Raw genomic sequence first — 16,292 nt, forward strand, 5'->3', positions numbered from 1 at the left:
ATTCACATGGAGATGACAATACTGGCACTCGGATACACTCTCCGGAGATTTTCCTAGTCAAAGCACAACGATAAGCACATTGTTTACTTTATATAATTACGTCCGCCAGGTTTTTTTATTTCCTCGACGTGCCCATCGGGCATTGACTTTTTCTCGGAGGGCTCGTCGGGAAAATAAAAACACCCGACGGGTTCTGCAGGGAATATTCTTTTACTCGACGGGCTAACCGGCTCTATGGGTTTTTGCAGGTTATCATCACAGTCACGTTAACAATTAACATGATCACATGTTTTTCTTGTGTAATTACTAGAGTTATTAACGTGATCACGTCAATGAAATCCCTGACTGGAATCCTCCACGACCTCGCACAGTGGAGTTCTTCATTTGGAAGGTGACATGGGGGCATTACCAATAGGGATTAAAGCAATGGACAAAGGGATAGGCACAAATGTATGCTCCGAATGCAAAGTAGCAATCGAAGACCCCCTCCATCTATTCAAGGACTTCCCAATCACGAGAGGTCTTGTAGGCAAAATTTACAGAGAACAAGGAAGATCCGCTTTTATAAGAAAAGAGGAAATATTGTCAATAACCAAGCCACTTTGGTTTACACGCAGATTATCCGCTTTTGCTATTTCAACAAAAACTTGGAAAGCAAGAAATCTTTGAATATTTGAAGGAAACTCTATAGCAGCTAAGCTAGAAGAGATCATGCAAGAAAGCAAGGAATGAATTCTCTCTATATTGGAAAACACAAAGACTGCAAAAAATGGAAGCAATTACTTCTAAATATTACAAATGGTGCTTAATATGGGCTCGTAGCTACCAACCAAAACATAGCTTGAAGAGCCTCGAGAATAGTAGCTTAGGGAAGACATATGGTGTCAACTTTTTGTATCTTTTGACTCCTCTCGGCATAGACTTTGCTTGAAGCTTAATGTGCATTCTTTTCAATGATAATACAACTCTACCACTCACAATTGTGAGTACGACAAATGAACTAAAAAAAGATTTGATCGTATGGTCAAATGTCAACCTTATTGTGGATACGGAAATCAATAATAATTTCCCAAACTCTCTAGTATGGTGTTGAGCCTTAAGTGAGATTCTTGTTAAAATAGAGCCTATGGGAATGCGATACATAGTAAGTTTTTCACAAGCAACAAGATGTGCATTTGTGACTATGGAAGCATGCATAGTTAGTACTTTAGACTTTTGAGTGCATAAATATGTGTACTTTGGTACTTCTCTGATGCAGTTGTACCCACTCAAACATGTGCACATGTCCTTAAATAGAAATACTGGCATGAGGAGAAGATAAGAGAACCCAGACGTGTAATGTCAAGTAGGAGATGTGACCACATGTGGACTTCAAATTCACTACATGTGCTGAAGAGGTGTTTTACATGAATTGTGCTTGGGGGTGGGTTAAAGGAGGGGGGTTCTTTTCTTCTTTGCCTCCGAGGAAACACAATGTCATGGTGCCCTACTTGGTCCTACTGTCAAACGTTGTAAAGAGCACTTTACAACAAGCTTGTTTTTTGGGACTAAATAAGTAGTCCTTAGTAAAAGGTTGGATTTTGGGTGCATCTTTGGATCATTGGATAACGCTTGCGGATTAATGCCACTTGGTAAGATAATGATAATAAATGTTTTTTTATAATTTCTTTTAGGCCCTTGTGAGAGGGTGTTGGCATTTGTATACACTAGTATAGCCGGCGGCGAAGCCCTCTCTCTCTCTCTCTCTCTCTGCGTCACTGTGCTCCCGGATGATGCATACCACACCCACTGGTTGAAGGAGGGTCTGACGCGTAGCAGGGGAGGGAATCGGAATTCCCTCCCCCTTTATCTATTAGTATAGATTTGCATAATCTTTCTTGTCTACTTTTGGTTTGTTTTTTTAAATTTCTTACAATGCTTTCAAGTGTTTTTTAGTCATTAATTTTTATGTTTTCGAAATCTATTGTTTTTTTTCTACCGTAATCTAATATGCTGTTGTGAAAGAAAATGCTTTAAAATGTAGTGTCACTTTCTTGTTTTCTCTCTCATAAAGTAGCCTATTATTATAATTTTTTTTTTCAATAGCCTTTATGTAAGCCATAGCAATGTTCGAGAAAAATCATTTTCACAAACACACAAAAATCCCTCCAAGACAAATCTGAACCGAAAATTTTACAATGCTGGCCAGTAATTTTGCAAAATTACACCATTTTTCATGTAGTTTAAGCGAAATTTTCTCCATCTTGCCGTCCCCTCAACCGACTACTTTGATTTTGACTTTTCCCGAACACTAGGCCATAGTGAACTTTCACCTTGTTTTATAGGGCAACATGCATCTTATTTAAATTACTAAAAGAAGGGTAGAAGGCCAAAAATAACTTGTTTTTTACGAATATATAAAAATTTAAAATAAGATTAGTTCGTGTTTTCAAATCAACCCTACCCACACCCACATGCAGTGTGCATAAAAGACACCAAGAGGGAGATGCAAGTCAAAAATGTCCACCTCTTTCACAAGGAGTTTTCTAAGCTTGTGGCTAAATTGTTGTGGGTACGATGTGAATTGTCTTTGATTTTTGGCAGTTAGTTAGTTAGTTACACTCTCATAGCTATGTACCTAGTCACTTATTCGTAAGCCAAAAGGCAAGGTCCAGGCTATGGTAGTAACATGCAGGGCTAAAAAAATACATTTTTCTTAACCGATAAAAATAAGGGGAAACTTGAAATTCTCCCGGTTTTCAGGTCAAAATTACACTAACACTTGTGTAAATTTTCCGGTTTTCTTAAAGGCAAGCTAGAGTAGTATTTCATCCCCTTAAAATACACTAGACCCCTGGTTTTCTCTAACACTAGTAGTAAGTACCTAGTATTTAAGTAAAAGAGTGCATGCATGATCGACAAGGAACTTCATTGACATGCTCGAGAAAACGTAGCTTCCATTCTCGCCAAGAACTTGCAGGGGTTACAATGCAAATAATCCAAGCGATGTAACCGAACAATAACTGCATGCTTTTTGGTATGAGATAGCTTTGTTACATAGCATTCCAGTGATGTAGCCCCCATAGCCCTTTTTTTTTTTTTTGGGGGGGGGGGGGGGGGACTGGTCTCTCATTTGAAACCTTGTTAACAATGTAGTTAGATTTTGCATGCCTTAGCTATAATTTTTCGAATTGGATGGGATTTTTCCTCTGAAATATAGCATTCTCCTATTCAAACCGATCTGATAACGATTTAAATCGGACCCAAAATTATATGTGGTCAACCATTGCAAGGAAGGTATGGACATTAGGAGGTGGCTACAAAAGTGTACAATGGCCTGCTGCTAAGATGATGATGGATTGTTGGTAGTGCACTAATAAGAGGGAGGCCTAATATAAAACAAAAGAGTGAAATATGAAAGAGTGATATTGATAGAGGGTTGAGAGGAGGAGTGACATTGGACAGGCAGAAAAATGCATGAGGCTGAGGGAGCAAGGGGGGTTTGACAAGGAAAGGGCAGGTGGAGAGGGTATGGGGGAGCGCATGGTTGCACCCTCCCTTGTTGGGTGGTCCCTAGGACCCTCGTTTGTGTGCATAGGATTTTGCTTGTCAACGTTGTGTTGAAAAGGGAAGGTTGTGATTCAAAGACCCCTCCCCCATCATCATTCATATACCCTCACCAAGCACATTGGCCAAATGCCAAATTGTACATGTGTCTCCCCCCCCCCCCCCCCCCCCCCCAAAAAAAAAAAAAAAAAAGGCTACCAACAAGCAAAAATAAAAATGTGTGTATAAGTGTGTCCGTGTGTGTGTGTGAAGAGAGAGAGAGAAAAGAGAAATGAGAGCTTGCAGCCTTGCACATCACATGTACAATTTAAGTATTTGTGTGCTAGTGCCTCTCACACTACACCTTGTAGCGATTGCCTCTTTAATAGGAGCCGAGCCTCTTGAAGTGCGCACATAAGTGACGATCGTTCAACTTTCCGTTCAAAAAGGGCATGGTCCCACCCCCAATGTCTTGCAGCAAAACATTTTCCACCCCCAATGAGCGATTCCTCAACCCCCCAGATTAATCATTTATTCCGAACACCTCCGCTCAAACTAGTGGGTAAAGATCTCACTGGCTATGAACAGCTTGCACGGGCCTCTGCAAAAGCTGTTGCAACAATCTCCCATCCTCTGCACGCTCAGAGTTTTGAACGAGAAGTCATGTGTGCAATCTGTCGTTCGTTTGCAAGCGTTCAACACTTGAGACGATTCAAACGAACGTCACCCATGTGCTCACTATATCTATCTACATGTAGTCACACAATCACATTTCAACTAGACCATGACTTTGGTGGCACCTTCACTGTACCAAAACTCATGCACTACCCTACAAACAAGTTGCTTGCTTATGTATTTACATTTACACACATATCTACTAACATAATATGGCGGAAAGGATAGCCCTTTACACGTGTCGCAATCTGCAACCTAAAGGCTAAAGTCCAAAATTAAAAAAATTCCCTTTGCATGCGATAAAGAGGGAGAGAGGGGGAGAGAGAGAGGCCGCCGAAGGCGACCGGCCGTACTAGTTATATATACGTATGGAGGTGTCATCCAAGACGATGGCACCCCTGTGTGTGTGTGTGTGTTTTGTCGGGTTGCAAAGCGCACTGGCCATAGCAAGCAAAGAGCGCCATCTGTATGTGTGCGTTTGTTGGCCCGCGGGGGGAGGGGGGGAATCTCTTCACCCTATATATTTAGTATAGATATGTGTGTGTGTGTGACACGCGTACACACACACATACATGTATGTATGTATACATATACATATATATATTATACACCACATGTGTCACACGCGCGTGTGTGTGTGTGTGTGTGTGTGTGTGTGTGTGTACATATGTACAATATCCATATACAAAGATATATACACACCTATATATAGCATAGTTTGCAAGTATGTATGTATATGTGTCTATGCACATTCATGCATCCATATGTGTTTAATTTATGGATGCATACCTTTGTGTGGGCAGGTGGGGTGAGACTCAATGGTATGCGTGTGGGTTGTGGGTGTCATATGTGTGTGTGTGTGTGTGAGTGTGTGTGTGTGTGTGTGTGAGAGAGAGAGAGAGAGAGAGAGAGAGAGGCTCAAGCCCTTCCCTTTTGTGTGCTCGTGGCTCATGTGAGAGGCCTGAGGGCATGACGTCGTACTTGTAGATTGCCCCATACCCTACCCTTGGGCTTTTGTTGAGGTCCCATGATATCATGATATAATAGCATAGTAGCCTATTTGGCGTGCATGGTGGCTGCTCATGAGACCAACTCTAGCTTTGGCCTGCCCTTTTCTCTCATCTCCCAGCTCCCACCTGCACTCTCAAACAAGAACTAGGCCTATTTGCAGCTTTTTTCCTTCCTTTCCATTTGAGAGGATTATCATATACTTATGGTGACTCATCCCCCTTGATTCTCTTGTCGATCTCCTCCTTGCATCCTTGCATGCATGCATAACATACGTGCACACACTCTCCCTATGAACGACAATTTTTAGGTTAGTCTCATATAGGTTGCAGCATTGCACCAACGTTCGCAACAACGTAGAGTTCAGTGTATTTTTATCGGTTTAGAATTGCAAAATTTTGGGTAAATACCGTCAAATGCTTCAAACTTTGATCTATAAACTGTTCGAAAGAGTTTTAATGGAGGAAAGCTGTTCCCCCCCCCCCCCCCCCCCCCCCCCCTTTCCTTCCAAAAGTTCTCTTTTCCAAAATCTCGAAAAACATACATATGAGGTAAATTGGCAATGTTTGAAAGTTTTTACACTAAATTTCAATGGTTTTGCAGGTTTTCTCACCTTCAAATTTAAAATCTAGAGGTAAATCTCAAAATTTATAGGTAAATTTTTACTTTTTTTTTAAAAAAAAAAGCAAAACTCACAATTGTGAGTGAATTATATTGAACAGCCGAAAAAATTACAAGGTTTTGTCATGCTCATGTTAAGCCATGACAACATCCAGGAATCATAATTACACCGGCTATTAGGGCAACCACTTCTACCGATGGCCAAGGTTTGCCCCCGTCCCAGGTATTCCTAGGTGGATTTTTACTTAACCTAGGTTTCTTTGGAGGGCTCTCTCTCTCTCTCTCTCTCTCTCTCTCTCTCTTCAACGTCGTGGGTTGGGAGGCAGCAAATCTTGGCCCTCCGTTTGCTTGGCACTATATACGAGAATGGTGATATGCAACCGTGGGATGTTCGACAGGTCAATAGTCATAAAAGCCGACAGCAAGCAGTGTCCTCACTGTTCGACATGTCAGGCGTCAAGTCATTCGCAGATAACAACTCAGTCGTCAATATTCTATCCACACCTACTGAACCAGATTACGACGTGTCAACCATGGTAATACGGTACTGGATGTTTTGGCACCCCTCCCCACGACTATTGACGTGAGGGAAAGGACGTCCACGAAAACAGCTCCCTTGCATGGCCATTGGCTCTCGGCCTTGACCGGTCGCCATAGCAAGGTCGTTGTTTTTCGAGGAAAGGACATTGGACGTCCTTTCCCTACCCCATACTCACTCATGATATGATCGTATCATCTACATCTTACTATTTCATATGGACTTTCCAAGATAATATAAGGCACGTCATGAACCCTCGTATTGAAACACACACATACCAATCCCTACATCGTTTTGCCCAGCACATAAATATACACACCCTCTCACTCTCTTCTCTTCTCTCCAATGCACTGGTCTTCTTCTTCCACATAAGTACCACTTTTCCACAAGACTTGTACATGGGGATGCAGAAAAGGCTAGGCTAATTGAGGCTGCCTGCAGGTACGTGCTCTTATCAATGCTCTTTTATGGCAAACTTCAAAGAGAGAAGGGGGCGTGCAGACGGTGCTGTACTTGTGAGCAAGCGGGTCCATAGCCATATTGCAGCAGTATGCAGCTAGCTGCCAGCCAGCATATCTGATTAACGCGGACTCTCTCGTACTAAGGTTGGCTGTTAACTTCTTCATTTTGCGCCCTCAGTGCCTCGAAATACAGGACAGGAGGGAGTGAGAGAGAGAGAGAGAGAATATTGCCGCAAGGTGGCTGGCGTGGGCTAGTAACTGATTTGCCAATGCGCTGCACGTAAAAGAAATAAGGCTGCAGAATTCCAAGAATCGAACACACGACCAAAACAAGTTGGCTTTGGCCGCAACCAGAATTCCCCCTCACGCACTCAGATTCTCTCTCTCCGCTCTTGTCAGTGTGAGTTCACACCTCTTCTCTCTCTCTCTCTCGCTCTCTCTCTCTCATACTACAAGGAATCTCTCTCCTCATTCTCTCTCTGTCTCTCTCGGACCCTTTTGATTTGGAGTCTTGGCGAATTAAGCTGCAACAGGTGCGCGAGAGATGCCTTCCATCCAATGAAATTCGCCAGGTCACCACTAGTTCTAGTCTTCTCAAGGACTCCGATCTCGATAATGAACTGCTGACGCTATCAACTCTCTCTCTCTCTCTCTCTCTCTCACTCACTCAGCTAAAGCCACGCACACACAGACACATTCTCTCTCCACCAGAGCAAGCAGAGACGTAGAGGCAACTTGCATGAAGATGAAGATGCCAAGAAGCTTAACGAGGTAGGAGAGGACTGAGCGTTGAGGGAAGCTGAGGGAAGCTAAGGGTTGAGAGCGCCTGCCTCTGCCCGTCTCATCACTAAAGCTCATCATTAAAGGAAAAGGATTAAAGGAAAAGGAACATTCCGTTCGGGACGCAAAATGGTACACTGCTTCTCGTACACTGCTTCTCGCTCCAAAGCGAGAGTTGACAAAGAGAGTAGCTGCTGCTCTCAGTAGACATTGCCTATGTAGAGAGAGAGAGAGAGAGAGAGAGCGCAAAAGAGCTCATTTTTGTATAAATTTGCAAGCCCACTTCTCATTCAACCGCTTACCATCAGCCGCTGCTGCTGCTTCTCTCTTAATTTCTGCCTCCGGAGTCTCCTCTCCCTGATCTCTCTACATGCACAGTACCTCTCTCTCTCTCTCACTCACACACACACACACACACACACACACACACACCTACCTATGGAGGCACAAAACCATCTCACCGAGCAAGCTTTGCCTTCTGCCTCATGAGTCCTTTGAGACCACATAACCTGTAGCAACAAGGCTTTTTCAAAGGTTTACTCCTCAAAGGAATTATTGATATTGCAGGAGCTTAGCAGCGAGCATGTGTAAGACTACAACAGAGCTCTCCACTACCAATATAGACTCATGCAGTAGCCAAAGAGCTGGCAGCTTGCAGGAGGTAGCATACAATTGCGCACACGCGGCGCAGGGCCAACCAAAAGGCACCGCAGCATGTCTTTGGGTTGAATCATCAATGTCACCGATACCAGCTGCCGAAGAGGTCGGTGGCGCCCAAAGAATCAAGAGTTGGGATATGGAAGGTGGTAATTGTCCAAGAAGCTACACTAGTTTATTGGCTGTGCATTGCCCAAGCCAAGCTGAGGTAAGCTACAGTTTTGTCCAATATGCTCAATTTTCATTGTTGTTAACATGGAATTACCGTAGAGATCGGCGATCCTGGACCTCTACTGTACTATTTATGTAACTCATAGCTTCTCCCTTGTCTCTCTTTGTCTAGGTGGCTGAAGAACTTTGCCATCTTTTCAGAAATGCAATGCCCTTAATACTAGCAGGTCTTTTGCTTTACCCAAGAGGTATCATCTCAATGTACTTCCTCGGCCACCTCGGCGAGCTAGAGCTAGCGGGCGGTGCACTCTCAATCGCATTCGCTAACATTACAGGATACTCTGTGCTATACGGTCTAGCGCTCGGAATGGAGCCCATATGTGGCCAAGCCTATGGAGCTAAACAATGGACTCTAATGGCTCTCACCACAAAGAAAGCCATCATGGGGCTTATATGGACATCATTGCCCATTGCATTCCTTTGGTTTAACATGCAAAGAATACTTCTGCTTTGTGGGCAAGATGAAAGCGTGACAGAGGTCGCAGGCGTGTACATCCTCTACTCCACTCCGGATTTGGCTGTACATTGTGTGTTACACCCCTTGAGAATCTACCTCAGAAGCCAAAACATCACCATACCTCTCTCCATATGTGCTGCCCTTGCCTTGCCACTCCATGTGCTTGCAAACATACTATTAGTGAGTATTCTTCACATGGGCGTGCGGGGTGTCGCACTTGCAGCTGTATGGACTAACATAAACATGCTCATGTTCTTGTTGCTGTATTTGAGCTTCTGTCATACACCTGTGAAAGGGATATGGTCATCTACAGGTTGGGTTTTTAGCAAGAAGGATTGGGAGCCCTTAGTGAAGCTAGCAATACCGAGCTGTGTATTGGTATGCTTGGAGTGGTGGTGGTATGAGTTTATGATCATGCTTTCTGGGCTTCTAGTGGAGGCGAAAGCAACAGTTGCTACAATGGGGATTCTCATTCAGATCACAGCGCTTGTCTACATATTTCCGTCATCGCTAAGTTTGGCGGTGTCGACTAGAGTCAGCAATGAATTGGGGGCGAACCGCCCGGCAAAGGCACGTCTAGCTGTGATGGTAGCTTCATGTTGTGCTGTGGTGCTAGGCTTTGTGGCAATGGCATTCACTACCACCATCAGGCATACATGGGGCAGAATGTTTACTAAAGATGAGACGATTCTCAGGCTTACAGCCATGGCATTGCCTATCGTCGGGCTTTGTGAGCTTGGAAACAGCCCTCAGACAACCGGATGTGGCGTTCTTAGGGGGTCTGCAAGGCCTTCCCTTGGAGTGAAAATCAACCTTGCTTCCTTCTACATCATTGGCATGCCAGTATCAATCATTCTTGTATTTGGTGTTGGAATCGGGTTTGTTGGACTGTGGTTGGGTCTCTTGGCAGCTCAAGCAACCTGTGCTATATCCATGCTGTTTGTCATGATGAGGACAAACTGGCTTGTAGAAGCTGAAAGATCAAAGGGATTGACAAGGATGAGTGGATGGGAAGAAAATGCAATGCTCATTAACGCAGAAAATGGAGAATTTGAACCGACCTTAACCAGTAAAGATAGTGCTAAGGCTGATGCTAATCCCAATCTGAGTAGACTTAGTGATGAGGCCAACTTATCTAGCACAGCTAGATGTGGTGAGGAGGATGGTGCGACCCAATGCCTTATTGTCCCTTCAAAAGAAGGAGATGTTCACTAAATTTAGCTAGCAAAGCTAAATTTAGTGGGGAGGATGGTGACAGTCAATGCCTTTCTAGACTTTGTAAGAAGAAAGAGAAGAGATGTGTGACGGAATGTAGTTAGCACAGCTACTTTAGTGAGCCTTCTAATCTCTTTGGAAGAAGAAAGAAATGCTCACTAGAGGAAGCTAGCAAGCTAGACTTGATCAAAGGAATCACAAAATCTCACCCATTTCTAACCATATAAGCTTCTAGGCTAACCTTAATCTCCACTTAAATTAAAAGCTCATTAAGTAGCTTTAGCCTCTAGACATTAGTCTGATGACCATCTTGTAACAAAATCCAATTTCTCCTATTTTCATTCCTTGTTCAAGAAACCAGGGATTCTTTTTCTATATTGTATGGTGTTGACACAAGCCCCACATTTGCTTTTTATATTTTAAAACATGTGGGGACTTGGCTAATATTGCATTTGAATATCCCCCCAAGTCCAATTAGTTGTTTCAATATGACAATGTATGGCAAATGGGTGTCTTTTTGAATGGCCTTTCTTGAGACTTTCCTCAAGATATGACTGTTTTGCTTTTAAGTAATAGCAATTTCTTGACCATAAGTGGCCACTAATCCAGCCTTTTCCCATGACAAGGCTCCTTGTTGGGTCCACTACACAAAGCTCATATCCACATTATGACTCATTTTTGATGAGAATGCTCCTCCTTGGGTCCCATGATATCCTTCTCCTTGTTTAATTCAAATGTTTGTACAGTGTCCACAACTTTGTCATGACCAGCAATCCATCAAAAGTGCCATTATATGTAGCCCCTTTCCTTATTTTGCAATCCTCAAGAATAGATGTGACCATCAATCAAGGCAGCTTAAAAAAAGGGCAAAAGAATTCCTTGTTTTTCCCCTTTTTTGACTTTTCACTCTTGAGGAAGCGAAGGTGATCATCAACTTGATGAGTTTAGCAGAGAACATTGTTTAAAAAAGGTGAATATTTGTGTTGATTAGCCAACCAAACCCCCTCTTTGGACCCCAACCTTTTCCAAAATAAGGTTATGATATAGTGGGGCTATCCATAAATATGTAAGCAAAGCACATTATTCAATAACATTGAATCTTCAGAGTCTTTGTTCACAAATTTTCCACATTGAACATAGTACTATTCAAAAAGTAGTGAAGAGAAAAGCCTTATAATTTAAGCACATTAACCCTATATGTTATTTATGCTTGCAAATTGGGTATACTCTAAATTTTTTGCCAATCAAATTATTGAAGCCTTCATCTTTAAATTCTTGTTTCAAGACTAGCTTTATTGTGATATATAATATGATAAACACATTATAATATAGTCCATCATCAAATCCAATTAGCATATCTCAATTTTATGTTGACCAGCACTATCCATAGACATGCTTTCTGTTAAAAGTGAGTGTGCTTTCACCCAAACATCGTAAGTTTTTTTGCAAAGATGGTCAGTTAAATATTATTGAATGGATGTGGTAGCTATAAATTATAATAGATATAGCTACCCAAAGATTGAGCAAAATAATAGATACAATTACCCAAAAATTGAGCAAAATAATAGAGATAATAGCCCAACTATATGCTGTTCTTGTGAATTTTTTTATTTTTGTTGCTCAAGAAACAATATTGATATGCATAGTGGATAACAAACTTAAATAAGATTTTGAAGTTGGTTTATTCAGTCAATAAAGCCTTCATGTTTGTGATGTGGTAGGTCATTGCAAGATTTTTTGAAAGCTAATGGGGGTTCTAGTTCTAGCTTATGTAACCACCGAGTCAAAGTGAATTTCGGCAAAAGGGCAGTCTCTTTTGAGACTTTTACCTGTCTACCTACTGTCGACCCCTAAGGTTTGGCTACCCCTTGGACCCCTTTCTATGGCCAACAAGCTTCAAACACATAGCCTTTTGGCAAGGAGCTAATGACATGTACAAAGTGAAGAAAGTCACAAACTCAAATACAGGTGCAATCTTACAGAAAAAGTGGTAAAAACTTTTGAGCTCTAGGGAGGTATTATCATTTAAAAGGTGAGTGTGGCATACTTCATGTCACATGTTGTCTATGGAAAGGCTCAATCCTTTTTTTTTAAATTATAAAAACTCTCAAATAAATCCTTTTCAAAGATTTGTACAGAAAAGAAGCCAAGATTCTGCATATAGTGACTACTTCCAAAGTTAGTCATGTAGAGAAAGATCGAGAGGGACCTGATAGACTTCTTGCCATGAGCACCACTTGAAAACATTTATTGGGAATATTTAAAGGCACCTTATGCCACACTAGTATAGCCCCCCCCCCCCCCCCCCCTCTCTCTCTCTCTCTCTCTCTCTCTCTCTCTCTCTCTCTCTCTCTCTCTCTCTCTCTCTCTCTCTCTCTCTCTCTCTGCGTCACTGTGTTCCCTGGGCGCTGCAGGCCACACTCGCCGGTTGAAGGAGAAGCTGACGCATAGCAAGGGGGAACCGGAATTCCCTCCCCCTTTATCTATTAGTATAGATGATTTCATGATATAAATCAAATTTAGATAGGCCAAAAAATTTGACAATAGCTTAGGAACATCTTAGGCAGTGACCAAGCGTTGCAAAGTTATCAATTGCCTAAATAACTATGCCTCCTGCATGCACCGGTTGTCATTTGTCTTATATGGAACTATGCAAGGCCTTTTGTCACTATGTCAATTTGCATAGTTGCATCAAAAACATCTTACTCATAACTAATGCAGGCGTGACCACACTTTTATACATAAAATCTCTCTCTCACACACACAACAATGTTATGAAAGTGAAACTTGGAAGCATTCGTTTACAACCTCAAGGAAGTTTTAGTATTATAAAATGGATTAGAATTCAACCATATGGTCAAATATTAACCTTGTTGTGGATCTCACACTTCACCTAAAACCTCGTTAAAAACTCTCAAACTTCTAATATGGTGTGTGTGTGTGTGTGTGCACGTGCACGCGCGCAACACACATAATGCTCATCAAAAGATACATACATGTAAGAGTGTGTGTGTGTGTGTGTGTGTGTGTGTGTGTGAGAGAGAGAGAGAGAGACATATAACCAGCGCGCACACACACACACATGTACATACTTGTATTTGTCATATGTGTGTGTGTGCGCATGCGCACGTGCACACACGTTAGTTATATGTACATAAATTTGTAACAGTGTGTATAGTGGTCCATGATTTATATATGGGACATTAAACATATAGAAATAAACTGGTGGAGTGGTTCATGGTTCGGGTAAGGGTTCGCAAACGATCAAGGTTTAGTGGATTTTAATAGATTGAAATTGCAAAATCTCGATTAGATTTGGAGCTTGCAAAATCTCGACTAGATTTGAAGAAAATTGGAAAAATTTTATAAGTTTTAACATAATTACTGCCAAATGCTTCAAATTTTGAATTAAAGACCACGAGTTCTAAGTGTTCCCTTACTTTTTTTGATTAGGAAGATGTATTTGGCAAGCACTGGGTAGGGTTTTTGCAAGAAAGGAGAGAGAGATGCCCTGCCATGTAGGTTCTAGCTGTAAAAATCTGCAAATGGGTGCGAGAGACCTGGAAGATTATCTTCTATGAAAACAACCTAATCCTAAGAGGGAGTAGATCACAAAACAAAGCCATTTAGCCTTGCACCAAATCACCCAATATTGTTATTTGAAACATATATGGAAATATGTTGTGGCTCAATTCAATGCTATTGTGAGTGAGATCATTGAGCTCATTTATGTTGTAGGATCAAAGAGAGGGGCAGTTGCTAATGCCAAAGAGTGAAAACATGCACTTAGTTGCATCGGCTACTCGAGTGGTAATACTTAGCAGCTCTTTGTTTGCCCCTATTGCATATGTATACAAGCCCCCTTTTAGAAACAATGCCCACTCAAGGTACATGTACTGCATGATGAGGTTGATTGTATATTCTTTGTTGAGTCAATATAACATATTCACTCACAATTATGAGTATGGCAAAAAAGGAACAAAAGGAGAGAGAGGAAAGGAGGGGGGCTTTAGGGGTTATACTCCCAAGCAAGAGCACGGTGCCTTTGTAGATGGGCAAGTACACTCTTTCCTTCTTTTACACCATGTGACCATTTGGACAATGCATCAAGCGCCCCAAGCACTCTTTTTTGAGTGTAAAGCTTGCTTATCTTATGCAAAAGCTACAACAATTAGAGACCTTTAACATTGCTTTCCTCCCCTACCCCATATCACATGGAAAGACTATAACAAGAATTGCCAAATAGCTTCTAGCCTTTTTACCAAAAAGTTAAAATCACTTTACTAAAAAGAAGGTAAATAAAATTGATTTGATTTACTTCTCCATTGCCAAAAAAAGAAAAGGAAAAAGTAACTTACCTCTGGAAAAGCTATACCAAGAAGAGATCCCTTAGTTCACTTTTTCTTTGCATACTCAAAAAATCATGTTTATTTTGATTTCTTGGAGATCTAAACCTTTTCTCCAAGAGCCAAAGTGCCTTTATGTCTCTCTTATACACCTTCTTGGGACAAGAAGATCTTGAATTGTGTTCCCTCCCTACATCCCAAACCTTACTTTTCTCCATGCACTATGGGGTGGGCACTACTTTTACACTTGTAGATGTGCAAAAATGCCTTGAAGTGACACCCAATTGCTAGCTTCTTCAAGTTCTAACCATAAATTACCATTTCCTACATGCTCATAATTGAGCTAGTAGTGTGCTTTTGGATCAAAAAAGAGCTTGAAAGTTGAGCTCGAATTGCCACATCTCTCACTCTCATTTCCATGTACAAACACCATGATTTCTTTCCAATTTAACCTTATTCTCCTTAACCATTTGGGTTATCAATGTTTTCACCACCATATAACTAGATCAATTCCGGTGTTTTTAAGCTCAATTATTAGTCCAATGTTGTAATGCTCAAATAATTCTAGCACCAGGGGATGGTTCCATGTCATTCCTTGTAATTCATGGAGGCCCAATCATACCTTTGGTCTTCCCTTTTCTCTATGATGAATGTACCAATCCAAGGTGACATCATGCCATTTTGCACCATCTCTTATCTTGTGGGACCCATATGACAAAACCACAGATCCTATGAATGATTCATAAGTGAATCAAGCCCTTCAATTATTGCAATTGTGTCATCTTCTTTATGATTCGGCTTCTTCTAGAGAGGGCTTGTAAGAATCGCAATATTAGCCTTGACCAAGAGCATTTGATGACTAGAATAATCTTTCTTGTAAAGAGACTCCTTTACTGATTGGTCCACTAAGGAAACACAGCCATGACGAGCTATGATCTCGTCAAATATGCCCATCAACAATGTCCACATGGAATGCATATGCATAGCTCTTCTATGTGACACCATTATTATGATATGTTGCATATATAAACGAGAGCATTTATTAAAAAGAGGGGGGGGGGATTTGGATCCCTAGATTACAAGGACTACTTCTTAGGTGGCCTCAGCATGGGAGAGGGTAATAGTAAGAATTGATTGATGTGATCCTTGATTTTGAAACTCTTCACACCCTCACACGCAAGAGAAGAAGTGGCAAGATGCACAAAATGCAACTGCACCCTTTTGAGGTGCAGTTATTTGAGAGGGATGGAGGTAACTCGTTACAATAATTCCCATCTATGTGGGTACCCCCTCGAGCACATGCTCTGAGACCCTTTTTGGATGGAGCCTTTGTACAATGTGAAATCAATCTGTGGCTCCTCAAAACGTCGCCAAGGAAAATTTATGGAGTAATAGCAACTAAATCAATTAATTTTATGCAAATGAATACTATGGATTCATGTCCAAAGTTCAAGAAAAGTGTGCCTCAGCTTATCCTTCAACTGGTTGGAAATTGAAAATGGTCATTTAAAGCGATAAAAACAAGGTGAGGAAGCACGAAGATGTGCTAAGTTAAGGGGAAGTTAAGCTTTGAGAAATTGCATTTGAAAGAACATGATGTTTTTTTCTTCAAGACTTTTAAGGCTTCTTGAAGGACAGATGTCTCACAACTAGAATTGAACGACCTTCATCCATATCGATACCAAAGCCTTTTAGCATGCTAAAAGAGGAAAAAAATAGGATATAGATTTGGCTGAAAAAAAGTGTTAAGATACCAAAACATACAATTATTTTGCATT

The 16,292-nt window shown here is 41.4% G+C and overlaps 1 protein-coding gene across 3 annotated transcripts; it reads left to right on the plus strand.

Moving 5' to 3' along the window:
* The first annotated feature begins 6,664 nt into the window (after positions 1-6,664).
* LOC147447673 (protein DETOXIFICATION 48-like) lies at positions 6,665-10,690 on the plus strand. Of its 3 annotated transcripts, none has more exons than XM_086523401.1 (3): positions 6,665-6,808; positions 8,176-8,473; positions 8,609-10,690. In XM_086523401.1, exons 2-3 carry the CDS (start codon positions 8,192-8,194, stop codon positions 10,166-10,168), a joined length of 1,842 nt encoding a protein of 613 aa, XP_086379527.1. In that variant the 5' UTR covers positions 6,665-6,808; positions 8,176-8,191; the 3' UTR covers positions 10,169-10,690. The 3 variants fall into 3 exon arrangements, with proteins under 3 accessions (XP_086379527.1, XP_086379524.1, XP_086379526.1); XM_086523398.1 differs by lacking the exon at positions 6,665-6,808 and adding an exon at positions 6,857-7,228; XM_086523400.1 differs by lacking the exon at positions 6,665-6,808 and adding an exon at positions 7,298-7,740.
* The last annotated feature ends 5,602 nt before the right edge of the window (positions 10,691-16,292 follow it).

The sequence above is a fragment of the Adiantum capillus-veneris genome, chromosome 11 (genome assembly GCF_014529385.1).
Source record: "Adiantum capillus-veneris isolate H3 chromosome 11, ASM1452938v2, whole genome shotgun sequence".
Taxonomy (NCBI): Eukaryota; Viridiplantae; Streptophyta; class Polypodiopsida; order Polypodiales; family Pteridaceae; genus Adiantum; species Adiantum capillus-veneris.

Bases quoted from the DNA above. Each gene is read 5' to 3' on its own strand.
- LOC147447673 (XM_086523401.1), top strand. From the start codon at position 8,192: ATGTGTAAGACTACAACAGAGCTCTCCACTACCAATATAGACTCATGC. The intron at 8,474-8,608 runs GTAAGCTACAGT...CTCTTTGTCTAG, and splicing joins ATTGCCCAAGCCAAGCTGAG to GTGGCTGAAGAACTTTGCCA.